We start from the raw sequence: 13,426 nt of genomic DNA on the forward strand, positions 1-13,426 counted from the left end.
CATCATCACCAAACTGAGGAAAGGTATCAATTCTCAGATATAAAAAGCCCTACAGGGACTTCCCTGGTGGTCCAGTGGCTAAGACTCCATGCTCCCAATGCAGGGGGCCCAGTTTCAATCCCTAGTCAGGGAACTAGATCCTACATGCCACAACTAAGAGTTCACATGCCACAACTAAAGATCCTGCATGCCGCAACTAAAAAAAAAAAAAGATCCTGTATGTTGCAACTAAAGATCCCACGTGCCTCAACTAAGACCCGACACTGCCAAATGAATAAATACCAAAAAAGAAAGTCCTACAATCCCAAAGCACATAAATAAAAAGAAATCCACACCTACGCACATCACATTAAGACAGCTAAAAACCAAAAATAAAGGGAAGATCTTAAAATCAGGCAGAAAGAGACAAAGTGCATGCAAATAAGAGCAACAAAAAGACAGAAGTGACTTCAAGAGTGAAGGCCAGAACACAATGTACAGTGCTGAAAGAAAACAACTGCCAAACTAACATTTGATAAATACAGAAATACTACAACTTTGAAGAATGATGGTAAAACAAAGACATTTTCAGAGAAACAAAATAAATTCATCTCTAAAGATGTACACTAAATAAACAGTCAAGGACTTTTCATACACAACGAAAATTCTTAGATGTGAACGTGACAATGCAGAAAGAAAGGCATACTTAATGGTAAGAAAAATAGCTTTCCCAGTAAGAACAAGAACAAGCAAGGCTGTCCCTTCTCACCACTCCTTTTCAAAACTGTACTGGATGGCACTCAGCTAACACAGTAAGAAAAGTAAAAGGCATACAAAAAGAAAAGGAAGAAATAAAACTATCTTTGTTTGCAGACGACATGATCGTCCACGAAGGAGAGCCAAAAGAATCAATTAAAAAAACAATTCCCCTAGGGGCTTCTGTGGTGGCACAGTGGTTAAGAATCCACCTGCCAATGCAGGGGACATGGGTTCGAGCCCTGGTCCAGGAAGATCCTACATGCCGCGGAGCAACTAAGCCCATGCGCCACAACTACTGAGCCTGCGCTCTAGAGCCCGCATGCCAGAACTACTGAAGCCCACACACCTAGAGGCTGTGCTCTGCAACAAGAGAAGCCACCACAATGAGAAGCCCGCGCACCACAACAAAGAGTAGCCCCCGCTCACTGCAACTAGAGAAAGCCCACGCGCAGCAACGAAGACCCAAAGCAGCCAAAAATAAATAAATAAAACAAATAAATTTATTTTTTTAAAAAAGGCAATTCCCCAAACTAATAAGCAATTACAACACAATTGCAGGATAGAAGATTAATATACAAAAGTCACTTTCTTCCAACAGCATTAAACAAATGGAATTTGAAACTTAAAACAATACCATTTACATTAAAACCCCCCAAAAATGAAACAGGTATAAATCTAACAAAATACATATAAGATTTCCCTGAGGAAAATGATAAAACTTTGATGAAAGAAGTCAAAGAATTAAATAAACAATAAATTATTTTAAACATCTTTATTGGAATATAACTGCTTTACATTGTTGTGTTAGTATCTGCTGTATAATAAGTGAATCAGCTATATGTGTAGCTATATCCCCATATCCCCTCCCTCTTGCATCTCCCTCCCACCCTCCCTATCCCACCCCTCTAGGTGGTCACAAAGCACTGAGCTGATCTCCCTGTTTTGTGCGGCTGCTTCCCACTAGCTATCTATTTTACATTTGGTAGTGTATATATGTCCATGCCACTCTCTCACTTCGTCCCAGTTTACCCTTCCCCCTCCCCGTGTCCTAAAGTTCATTCTCTATGTCTGCATCTTTACTCCTTTCCTGCCCCTAGGTTCTTCAGAACCATTTTTTTTTTTTAAGATTCCATATATATGCGTTAGCATACTGTATTTGTTTTTCTCCTTCTGACTTACTTCACTCTGTATGACAGACCGTAGGTCCATCTACCTCACTACAAATAACTCAATTTCGTTTCTTTTTATGGCTGGGTAATATTCCATTGTATATATGTGCCACATCTCCTTTATCCATTCATCTGTCAATGGACACTTAGATTGCTTCCATGTCCTGGCTATTGTAAATACAGCTGCAGTGAACACTGTGGTACATGACTCATTTTGAATTATGGTTTTCAAAGGGTATATGCACAGTAGTGGGATTGCTGGCTCGTACGGTAGTTCTATTTTTAGTTTTTTGAGGAACCTCCATACTGTTCTCAATAGTGGCTGCATCAATTTATATTCCCACAAAGAGTGCAAGAGGGTTCCCTTTTCTCCACACCCTCTCCAGCATTTACTGTTTCTAGATTTTTTGATGATGGCCATTCTGACCTGTGTGTGGTGATACCTCATTGTAGTTTTGATTTGCATTTTGCTAATGATTAGTGATGTTGAGCAACCTTTCATGTGTTTGTTGGCAATCTGTATATCTTCTTTAGAGAAATGTGTATTTAGGTGTTCTGCCCATTTTTGGATTGGGTTGTTTGTTTTATTGATATTGAGCTGCATGAGCTGCTTGTATATTTTGGAGATTAATCCTTTGTCCGTTGATTCGTTTGCAAATGTTTTCTCCCATTCTGAGGGTTGTCTTTTTGTCTTGTTTATGGTTTCCTTTGCTGTGCAAAAGCGTTTAAGTTTCATTAGGTCCCATTTGTTTATTTTTCTTTTTATTTCCATCTCTCTAGGAGGTGGGTCAAAAAAATCTTGCTGTCATTTATGTCATAGAATGCTCTGCCTATGTTTTCCTCTAAGAGTTTTATACTGTCTGGCCTTATATTTAGGTCTCTAATCCATTTTGAGTTTATTTTTGTGTATGGTGTTAGGGAGTGTTCTAATTTCATTCTTTTACATGTAGTTGTCCAGTTTTCCCAGCACCACTTATTGAAGACGCTGTCTTTTCTCCATTGTATATTCTTGCCTCCTTTGTCATAGATTAGTTGACCATAGGTGTGTGGGTTTATCTCTGGGCTTTCTATTCTGTTCCATTGATCTATATTTCTGTTTTTGTGCCAGTACCATACTGTCTTGATAACTGTAGCTTTCTAGTATAGTCTGAAGTCAGGAAGCCTGATTCCTCCAGCTCCGTTTTTCTTTCTCAAGATTGCTTTGGCTATTCGGGGTCTTTTGTGTTTCCATACAAATTGTGAAACTTTTGGTTCTACTTCTCTGAAAAATACCATTGGTAGTTTGATAGGGATTGCACTGAATCTGTAGATTGCTTTGGGTAATACAGTCATTTTCACAATATTGATTCTTCCAATCCAAGAACATGGTATATCTCCCCATCTGTTGGTATCATCTTTAATTTCTTTCATCAGTGTCTTATAGTTTTCTGCATACAAGTCTTTTGTCTCCTTAGGTAGGTTTATTCCTAGGTATTTTATTCTTTTTGTTACAATGGTAAATGGGAGTGTTTCCTTAATTTCTCTTTCAGATTTTTCATCATTAGTGTATAGGAATGCAAATGATTTCTGTCCATTAATTTTGTATCCTGCAACTTTACCAAATTCATTGATTAGCTCTAGTAGTTCTCTGGTAGCATCTTTAGGATTCTCTATGTATAATATCATGTCATCTGCAAACCGTGACAGTTTTACTTCTTCTTTTCCAATTTGGATTCCATTTATTTGTTTTCTGTCTTTGATTGTTGTGGCTGAAACTTCCAAAACTATGTTGAATAATGGTGGTGAGAGTGGGCAACCTTGTCTTGTTCCTGATCTTAGTGGAAATCATTTCAGTTTTTCACCACTGAGAATGATGTTGGCTGTGGGTTTGTTATATATGGCCTTTATTATGTTGAGGTAAGTTCCCTCATGCCTACTTTCTGGAGGGTTTTTATCATAAATCAGTGATGAATTTTGTCGAAAGCTTTTTCTGCATCTATTGAGATGATCATATGGTTTTTATCCTTCAATTTGTTAATGTGGTGCATCACATTAATTGATTTGCATACATTGAAGAATCCTTGCATTCCTGGGATAAACCCAACTTGATCGTGGTGTATGATCCTTTTAATGTGTTGCTGGATTCTGTTTGCTAGTATTTTGTTGAGGAGCTTTGAATCTACGTTCATCAGTGATATTGGCCGGTAGTCTTCTTTTTTTGTGACATCTTTGCCTGGTTTTGGTATCAGGGTGATGGTAGCCTCACAGAATGAGTTTGGGAGTGTTTCTCCCTCTATTATATTTTGGAAGAGTTTGAGAAGGATAGGTGTTAGCTCTTCTCTAAATGTTTGATAGAATTTGCCTGTGAAGCCATCTGGTCCTGGGCTTCTGTTTGTTGGAAGACTTTTCATCAGAGTTTCAATTTCAGTGCTTGTGATTGGTCTGTTTATATTTCCTATCTCTTCCTGGTTCAGTCTCGGAGGGCTGTGTTTTTCTAAGAATTTGTCCATTTCTTCCAGGTTGTCCATTTTACTGGCATATAGTTGCCTGTAGTAGTCTCTCATGATCCTTTATATTTCTGCAGTGTCAGTTGTTACTTCTCGTTCTTCATTTCTAATTCTGTTGATTTGAGTCTTCTCCCTTTTTTTCTTGATAAATCTGGCTAATGGTTTTATCAATTTTGTTTATCTTCTCAAAGAACCAGCTTTTAGTTTTATTAATCTTTGCTATCATTTCCTTCATTTCTTTTTCATTTATTTCTGATCTGATCTTTAAGATGATTTCTTTCCTTCTGCTAACTTTGGGGGTTTTTTTGTTCTTCTTTCTCTAATTGCTTTAGGTATAAGGTTAGGTTGTTTATTTGAGATTTTTCTTGTTTCTTGAGGTAGGATTGTATTGTTATGAACTTCCCTCTTAGAACTGCTTTTGCTGCTTCCCATAGGTTTTGGGCCATCGTGTTTTCACTGTCATTTCTTTCCAGGTATTTTTTGATTTCCTCTTTGATTTCTTCAGTGATCTCTTTGTTATTTAGTAGCGTATTGTTTAGCTTCCGTGTGTTTGTATTCTTTACAGTTTTTTTTCCCTGTAATTGACATCTTGTCTCATAGCATTGTGGTCGGAAAAGATACTTGATACGATTTCAATTTTCTTAAATTTACCAAGGCTTGATTTGTGACCCAAGATATGATCTATCCTGGAGGATGTTCCATGGAGCACTTGAGAAGAAAGTGTATTCTGTTGTTTTTACATGGAATATCCTATGAATATCAGTTAAGTCCATCTTGTTCAATGTCTCATTTAAAGCTTGTGTTTCCTTATTTATTTTCATTTTGGTTGATCTGTCCATTGGTGAAAGTGGAGTGTTAAAGTCCCATACTATGATTGTATTACTGTCAATTTCCCCTTTTATGGCTGTTAGCATTTGCCTTATGTATTGAGGCGTTCCTATGTTGGGTGCATAAATATTTACAACTGTTATATCTTCTTCTTGGATTGATCCCTTAATCATTATGTAATGTCCTTCTTTGTCTCTTGTAATAGTCTTAATTTTAAAGTCCATTTTGTCTGATATGAGAATTGCTACTCCAGCTTTCTTCTGATTTCCATTTGCATGGAATATCTTTTTCCATCCCCTCACTTTCAGTCTGTATGTGTCCCTAGGTCTGAAGTGGGTCTCTTGTAGACAGCATATATACGGGTCTAGTTTTTGTATCCATTCAGCCAGTCTATGTCTTTTGGTGGGAGCACTTAATCCATTTACATTTAAGGTAATTATCGATAAGTATGTTCCTATTACCATTTTCTTAATTGTTTTGGGTTTGTCATTGTAGGTCTTTTCCTTCTCTTGTGTTTCCTGCCTAGAGAAGTTCCTTTAGCATTTGTTGTAAAGCTGGTTTGGTGGTGCTGAATTCTCTTAGCTTTTGCTTGTCTGTAAAGGTTTTAATTTCTCCATCGAATCTGAATGAGACCCTTCCTGGGTAGAGTAATCTTGGTTGTAGGTTTTTCCCTTTCATCACTTTAAATATGTCCTGCCACTCCCTTCTGGCTTGCACAATTTCTGCTGAAAGATCATCTGTTAACCTTATGGTGATTCCCTTGCATGTTATTTGTTGCTTTTCCCTTGTTGCTTTTAATATTTTTCTTTGTATTTAATTTTTGATAGTTTGATTAATATGTGTCTTGGCGTGTTTCTCCTTGGATTTATCCTGTATGGGACTCTCTGTGCTTCCTCGACTTGATTGACTATTTCCTTTCCCATATTAGGGAGTTTTCAAGTATAATCTCTTCAAATATTTTCTCAGTACCTTTCTTTTTCTCTTCTTCTTCTGGGACCCCTATAATTCGAATGTTGGTGCATTTAATGGTGTCCCAGAGGTCTCTGAGACTGTCCTCAATTCTTTTCATTCTTTTTTCTTTATTCTCCTCTGCAGTAATCATTTCCACTATTTTATCTTCCAGATCACTTATCCGTTCTTCTGCCTCAGTTTTTCTGCTATTGATTCCTCTTAGAGAATTTTTAATTTCATTTATTGTGTTGTTCATCATTGTTTGTTTGCTCTTTAATTCTTCTAGGTCCTTGTTAAACGTTTCTTGTATTTTCTCCATTCTATTTCCAAGATTTTGGAATCATCTTTACTATCATTACTCTGAATTCTTTTTCAGGTACACTGCCTATTTCCTCTTCATTTGTTTGGTCTGGTGGGTTTCTACCTTGCTCCTTCATCTGCTGGATAGTTCTCTGTCTTCTCATTTTGCTTAACTTACTGTGTTTGGGGTCTCCTTTGTGCAGGCTGCAGGTTCGTAGTTCCCATTGCTTTTGGTGTCTGCCCCCACGGGGTAAGGTTGGTTCAGTGGGCTGTGTAGGCTTCCTGGTGGAGGGGACTGGTGCCTGCGTTCTGGTGGATGAGGCTGGATCTTGTCTTTCTGGTGGGCAGGACCAAGTCCAGTGGTATGTTTTGGGGTGTCTGTGAACTTAGTATGATTTTAGGCAGGCTCTCTGCTAATGGGTGGGGTTGTGTTCCTGTCTTGGTAGTTGTTTGGCATGGGGTGTCCAGCACTGGAGCTTTCTGGTCATTGAGTGGAGCTGGGTCTTAGCATTGAGACAGGGATCTCTGGGAGAGCTCTCGCCGACTGATATTACGTGGGGCCGGGAGGTCTCTGGTGGTCCAATGTCCTGAACTCGGCTCTCCCACCTCTGAGGCTCAGGCCTGACACCCAGCCGCAGCACCAAGACCCGGTCAGCCGCACGGCTCCTGTAAGTGGAATCATACGGTATTTGTCTTTTTGTTACTGGCTTATTCCATTTAGCACAATGTCCTCAAGGTTCATCCATGTTGTAGCATATGTCAGAATTGCCTTCCTCAGGAGTCTCCTCAACAGTCCACTTGGCCAGCGTGTTCCTCTCCCCGGCCTCACAGAAGAAACCTTTGTTCTCTGTGTTCCTTTCGCTCTTTGGCCTTACCCTAAAAGAGACTTTTCACACCTTAACTATTTGTCTTTTTTTGCTCCAGGTATCCCTCACAGCACGTGCTCTTTGCCAGTGGTTACCAATTTCCTTTACAGTTCCCGTGCTAGGCTCTGAGGAGCCTCCTCTCTCCCACCTCGGGGCAAAGGGCTGGCAACAATAAAATGTTTATATTCATGGATAGGAAGACTAAATATGGCCAAGATGTCAGTTCTTCCCAACTTGATAGATGGATTCGATACCATCCCAACAAGTTATCATGTGGATATCAACAAACTGATTCTAAAATTTATATGGAAAGGCAAAAGATCCAGAATAGCCAACATAATATTGAAGAAGAACAAAGTTAGAGAACTGACACTACCCAACTTCAAGACTTACTATATAAGCAACAATAATCAAGACAATATGATATCAGCCAAAGAACAGGCAAACAGATCAATGGAAAAGAACAGAGAGTCCAGAAACAGACTAAATTATAGTCAACTGATCTTTGACAAAAGAGCACATGCAAAAATAACACACATAAAAAAAACGTGAATCTAGGCACAGACCTTACACCCTTCACATAATTAGCTCAAATGGACTATATACCTCAATGTAAAATGCAAAACTATCAAATTCTGAGAACATAGGAGAAAATCTACATGACCTTAAGTACGGCAATGACTTTTTAGATACAACACCATAGGCAAGATTCATGAAAAAAAATTGACAAGTTAGACTTCATTAAAATTAAAAACTTCTACTCTACAAAAGACACTGTCAAGAGAATAAGAAGAGAAGCCACAGACTGGGAGAAAATATTTGCAAAAGATATATCTGATAAAAGACTGTTATCCAAAATATACAAAGAACTCAAACTCAACAATAAGAAAACAACTGGATTAAAAAATGGGCCAAACATCTCACCAAAGAAGATACACAAAAGCAAATAAGCACATGAAAAGATACTGGACATCACATGTCATTAGTGAATTGCAAATTAAAGCAACAATGAGATATCACCACACACCTATTAGAATGAACTAAACCCAAACACTGACAACACCAAATGCTAGTGAGGATGTGGAGCAACAGAAACTCTAATTCATTATTCTTACCATACAATCCAGCAACTGCACTCCTTGGTATTTACCCAAATGAGCTGAAAACTTACATCCAACAAAAACCGGCACACAGATGTTTATAGCAGCTTTATTCATAATTCCCAAACCTTGAAAGCAACCAAGGTGTCCTTCAGTAAGTGAATGGATAAACTGTGGTATATCCAGACAATGGAATATTATCCAGCCTTAAAAAGAAATGAGCTATCAAGCCATGAAAAGATATGGAGGAATCTTAAATGCATGTTACTAAGTGAAAGAAGCCCATCTAAAAAAGGATACATATTGTAGGATTCCCATATATTCTGGAAATGACCAATCTATGAAGACATTAAAAAGATCACTGGTTGCCAAGGGTTAGGGGGAAAAAAGGGATGAATAGGCAGAGCAGAAAGGATTTTTAAAGCAGTGAAACTATTCTGTATGATACTATAATTATAGAATACATGCCAATATACATTTGTTAAAACCCACAGAATGTACAACACCAAGAGTGAACCGCAATGTAAACTGTGGACTATGGGTAATAATGACATGTCAATGTACCACTCGGCTGTGGGATGTTAACAGTGCAGGAGGCTGTGCGTGCAGGGGCAAGTAGTGGGTACACAGGAACCCTCTGTACTTTCTGCTTGATTCTGATATAAATCTAAAACAGTTCTATAAAAGGAATGAAGGAAGGGAGGGAGGGAGGAAAGAATACATAACAGAAACCATGCATAGCCTGAAGAGCCTAAAATATTTGCTATCTGACTCTTCATAATAAAAGTTTGCGAACCTTTCTCTAAGATAACCATTAAAGAATGCTAAAAGGGTGGAAAAATTAAAATTATTCAAATACTCTAAAAAAGGGTTTCTCAACATAGAAGTTTGGAAGGAAAAACATAACTCAACTATATGACTTTTTAATAAGACAATTGCAAAACATAAGGGCACAGAAAGGTTGAGATAAAAAGAAGAGAATACAAACATCAATCAAAAGAGATGGTGGAACTATATTAATGTCAAATAAAGTTGATTTTAAGGCAAAATATACTACTAAAGATGAAGAGAGACATTAATAATGACAAAAGGTTAAGTACACCAAAAAGATGTGACAATTTTTATTTATATACAGTAAATGAAGAGGTCAGAACTACAAGGAAAAAGAGACAAATTCACACTCTTAGGGGGAGAATTTAACCACTATCCTTGGTAACAAATAGAACAAGCAGAAAAAAATAATCAGTAAGAATACAGACAATTTAAACAACACAATTAATCAACCTGACCTGACATATATAGAAAACTGTATCCCATAACTATAGAATACACATTCCCTGTAAGCATACACGTAACATTCAGAAATGACACTATCCTTGGTAACCAATAGAACAAGCAGAAAAAAATAATCAGTAAGAATACAGACAACTTAAACAACACAATTAATCAACCTGACCTAACTGACATATATAGAAAAGTGTATCCCATAACTATAGAATACACATTCCCTGTAAGCACACACGTAACATTCAGAAATGACCACATGCTGGGTCTTAAAAATATCTCACATTTTTTAAAAAAGCAAACTTACACAGAATATGTTTTCTGACTACAGTGCAATTAAACTAGAACTCAATACAAAAAGATAACTGGAAAAGTTATATATGCTTAGAAAGAATACATTTCTAAATAACTTATAAACCAAAGAAAAGGTCACAATAAAAATTAGAAAATATCTAGAACTAAAGAAAACAGATTAAAACTTGAGGGATAAAGACATCTGCTTCCAGGAAGATGGAGCAGGTGTACATTTCCCTAATGCCACTAATACAACTAAAAGTCCCAAATAGTATATATATGACATACATAACATGACTCTGAAAAACGGAGACTAGAAGGCAGACCAGCCAAGGACCCTGGGACATAAGAACCAACACAATGGCGTGCTCCCTGGGTTTTCTTTTTCCCTCATTTATGTCCAACTTGGAACTGAAGAAGCTGGCAGTGGGTTCACATACACCCCCCCCAAAAAAGTCTTAACCCTGTTTCTCTAGCCAAAGTAACAAGAAAGGGGAAGCCCAGCAAGACAAAAAATTTTTAGACAGTAACAACTTACTACAGGCAAATACAACAGAAAAAGTTGTGGTTCCACCCCCATCCATGCAAACAAAGGCCAAGTGGAGAGGCCAGGTTGTAACGAGTTACCTCAATACCCTACCTGGATAATATACAAGCAGTAGGAAGTTGGGACTTTCATCTCTGCTGAGAAGTAATAAAGCCCCATGCTCCTGAAATGTTAGTGGAGACCACATGGGTCACCTGAACTTTCACCCCACCAAGAGTAATAAGGATTAGCACATTCCTCAATCTGCTGAACTGCTGTCACAGAAGGGCTAGTGGAGAGTAAGGGCTGGCACTACCACTCAGTAATAACAAGGCTACCCTTTCTACGGTGTCAGTAGAGACCACATGGGAAGCAAGAAGTCCTTGCCACCCAACAACAAAATGATGATCTTCCATAACTCAGGTGTCAACAGAGGCCAAATGGGAAAATTAGACTTTTACCCTCATCTGGCAATAATGAGGTAGTATTTCCCCCCTTTTCCCCCACCAGAGAGGTGTCACGAAAAGCCAGCTAAAACAGGTTTAAATAGGATCCAAAGTCTCATAACATAAAACCCTAAAGGTCCAGGTTTCAATAGAAAATCACTGGTCATACCAAGAATGAGGAAGATCTCAAATTAAATGTAAAAGACAACTGCTAGATGCCAACACTGAGATGACAGAGATGTTAAAGTTACCTGACAAAGATTTTAAAGAAGTCATGATTAAAATATTTCAGTGAGCAATTACAAACAAGCTTGAAATACATGAAAAAAGAAAAAGTCACAGCAAACAAATACAAGTCTCAGCAAAGAATTGAAGATATAAAGAAGAACCAATGGAAATCTTAGAAATCAAAAATACAATGACCAAAATAAAAATCTAAGTATGAGCTCAACAGTATAAATAAAGAAGACAGACGAAGAGGAAAGAATGAACTAGTAGAATAGAAATTACTCAGCTTAAACAACAGACAGAAAATAGACAAAAATAACAGATGCTCAGGGACCTGTAGGACTAAAATAAAACGTCTACCATTCGTGTCATCAAAGTCTGATTCCATTTATATGGAATATCCAAAATAGGTAAATCCATAGAGACAAAGCAGATTGGTGGCTGCCAGGGGCTGGGGGGAGGGAATAGGGTAATGGGTACAGAGTTTTCTTTGAGGTGATAAAATGTTTTGGAACTAGATAGAGGTGGTAGTTGTACAATGTCGTGAATGCACTAAACGCCACTGAATTGCACACTGTATAATGGTTAATTTTGTTATATGAATTTCACCTCAATTAAAAAAAACCTTAGCAAACTAGGAACTAAAAGGCACATCAATTTGATAAAAGGTGTGTTCAAAAAGAATACAGCAAACACCATGATTGATTTCAAAATCTTCAATGCCTGCCTTTGAGAATGCAATCAAGACAAGGATGTCCAATATCACCAATTTTATTCAACTTAGTACTGAAGATCTGGAAAAAGACAAAGGTAAAAAAGGTTAAAAGAAAATTGGAAAAGGAAAAATAAAACTTTATTTACAGACGTTCTGATGGTGTAAACAGAAAATCCAAAAGAATTTATAGAGAAATCATTAGAAAAAGCAAGTTAGTAAGATTGCTAAATAGATTAACATACAAAAATTAATTGCATTCTACATACCACCAACAAAATATTTTAAAGACATTCTTTGTTTATGGGTCCTCTGGGTATTCTCTTTTGTGAAATGTTTATTTGAATCTTTTGCCCAATTTTTTCTATTATCTTTTTATGTACTAATGTGTAGGAATTCTTTATAAAATTAAAACCACAATGAGAAAACCAAAAAGACTGATGGTAACAAGGTCAGAGAGAATGGGAAGCAACAAGTGATAGCACATCCACTTTGGGAAAAAAGCAAGCGTTATCTAAAGTTAAAGAAATGCATATATATTATGACTCAGCAATTCCTCTACTTGATATATAACTAACTGATATGTGAGTACAAGTACACCAAGAGATTTCTGTTGGAATAATACTGTTCACAGCAGTATTATTCCTAACTGAAACCTAGAAACAAAACAAATTTCCATAAACAGCTGAAGAACCAAACTATGGTATAAAGGAACTAGTACTATATGGCAATGAAAAGCTACAGATAGACTCTATATAGGTGAATATCACAAATACACTATGCAAAAGAAAGAAGGCACACACAAAAAAATACTCAATTATTCCAAACATATAAAGTTCAGAAAAAATTAAAAACAGATAAAACAACAGTATTTGGAGAATACATGCTTGGGTATGTTTAGGTTGTGATTAACACAGAAATTCAGGATTATGTCACCTGAGGAAGGCTGGTAGTGTTCTACTTCTTGATCTTTGTTGAGGTTACATTGTGATTTGCTTTGTAAATCACTCAGATGGACATTTTTATGCATTTTTTTTACATGTATATTATAATCAACTTTTTAAAGAGGTCAAAATTTTCAATTTTAAGATTCAAAATTCTAAATTTTCATTCAAAAATTAGTCTCAGTATTATCAAGGACCCTGGTCTTTCCCATTCTTCTGCCAACATCCTGCTGTCTTAATTCTCCTCTCAGTTGTGAGGGTACCACAGTTTCAGGTATCACATGGATACACAATAACGTGTAAAAGGACCATTTCTTCCACCAATTCTCTTGTTTATTTAGTCTTTGTTTCTAAGGTAAAATTTACATATAATGAAATGCATAAATTTTAAGTATACAATTCCATGAGCTCACAAAGGAAGAACCCAAGACTATTCCATTGTTTAAATATAACACATTTTGTTCTCTTACTGATGGGCATTTGGATTGTTTCTGGTTATTATGAATAAAGCTGCTTGTACAAGACTTTTTGTGGAAACGTTTTCAGTTGGGGAC

The 13,426-nt window shown here is 37.0% G+C and overlaps 2 protein-coding genes across 12 annotated transcripts in view; both read right to left on the minus strand.

The window, feature by feature from the left end:
- Window positions 1–13,426, minus strand: part of CEP83 (centrosomal protein 83) — a 129,228-nt gene that overhangs the window by 83,515 nt on the left and 32,287 nt on the right. The window lies entirely within an intron of this gene.
- TMCC3 (transmembrane and coiled-coil domain family 3) overlaps window positions 11,982–13,426 on the minus strand; it is a 396,600-nt gene continuing 395,155 nt past the window's right edge. The window contains exon 7 of the mRNA XM_082350446.1: window positions 11,982–12,010. Within this exon, the coding sequence (XP_082206572.1) occupies window positions 11,997–12,010 (14 nt within the window). The 3' untranslated portion in view covers window positions 11,982–11,996. The remainder of the gene's footprint in view (window positions 12,011–13,426) is intronic.

The sequence above is a fragment of the Balaenoptera borealis genome, assembly GCF_965194805.1.
Source record: "Balaenoptera borealis genome assembly, chromosome: 13".
NCBI classification, from domain to species: domain Eukaryota; kingdom Metazoa; phylum Chordata; class Mammalia; order Artiodactyla; family Balaenopteridae; genus Balaenoptera; species Balaenoptera borealis.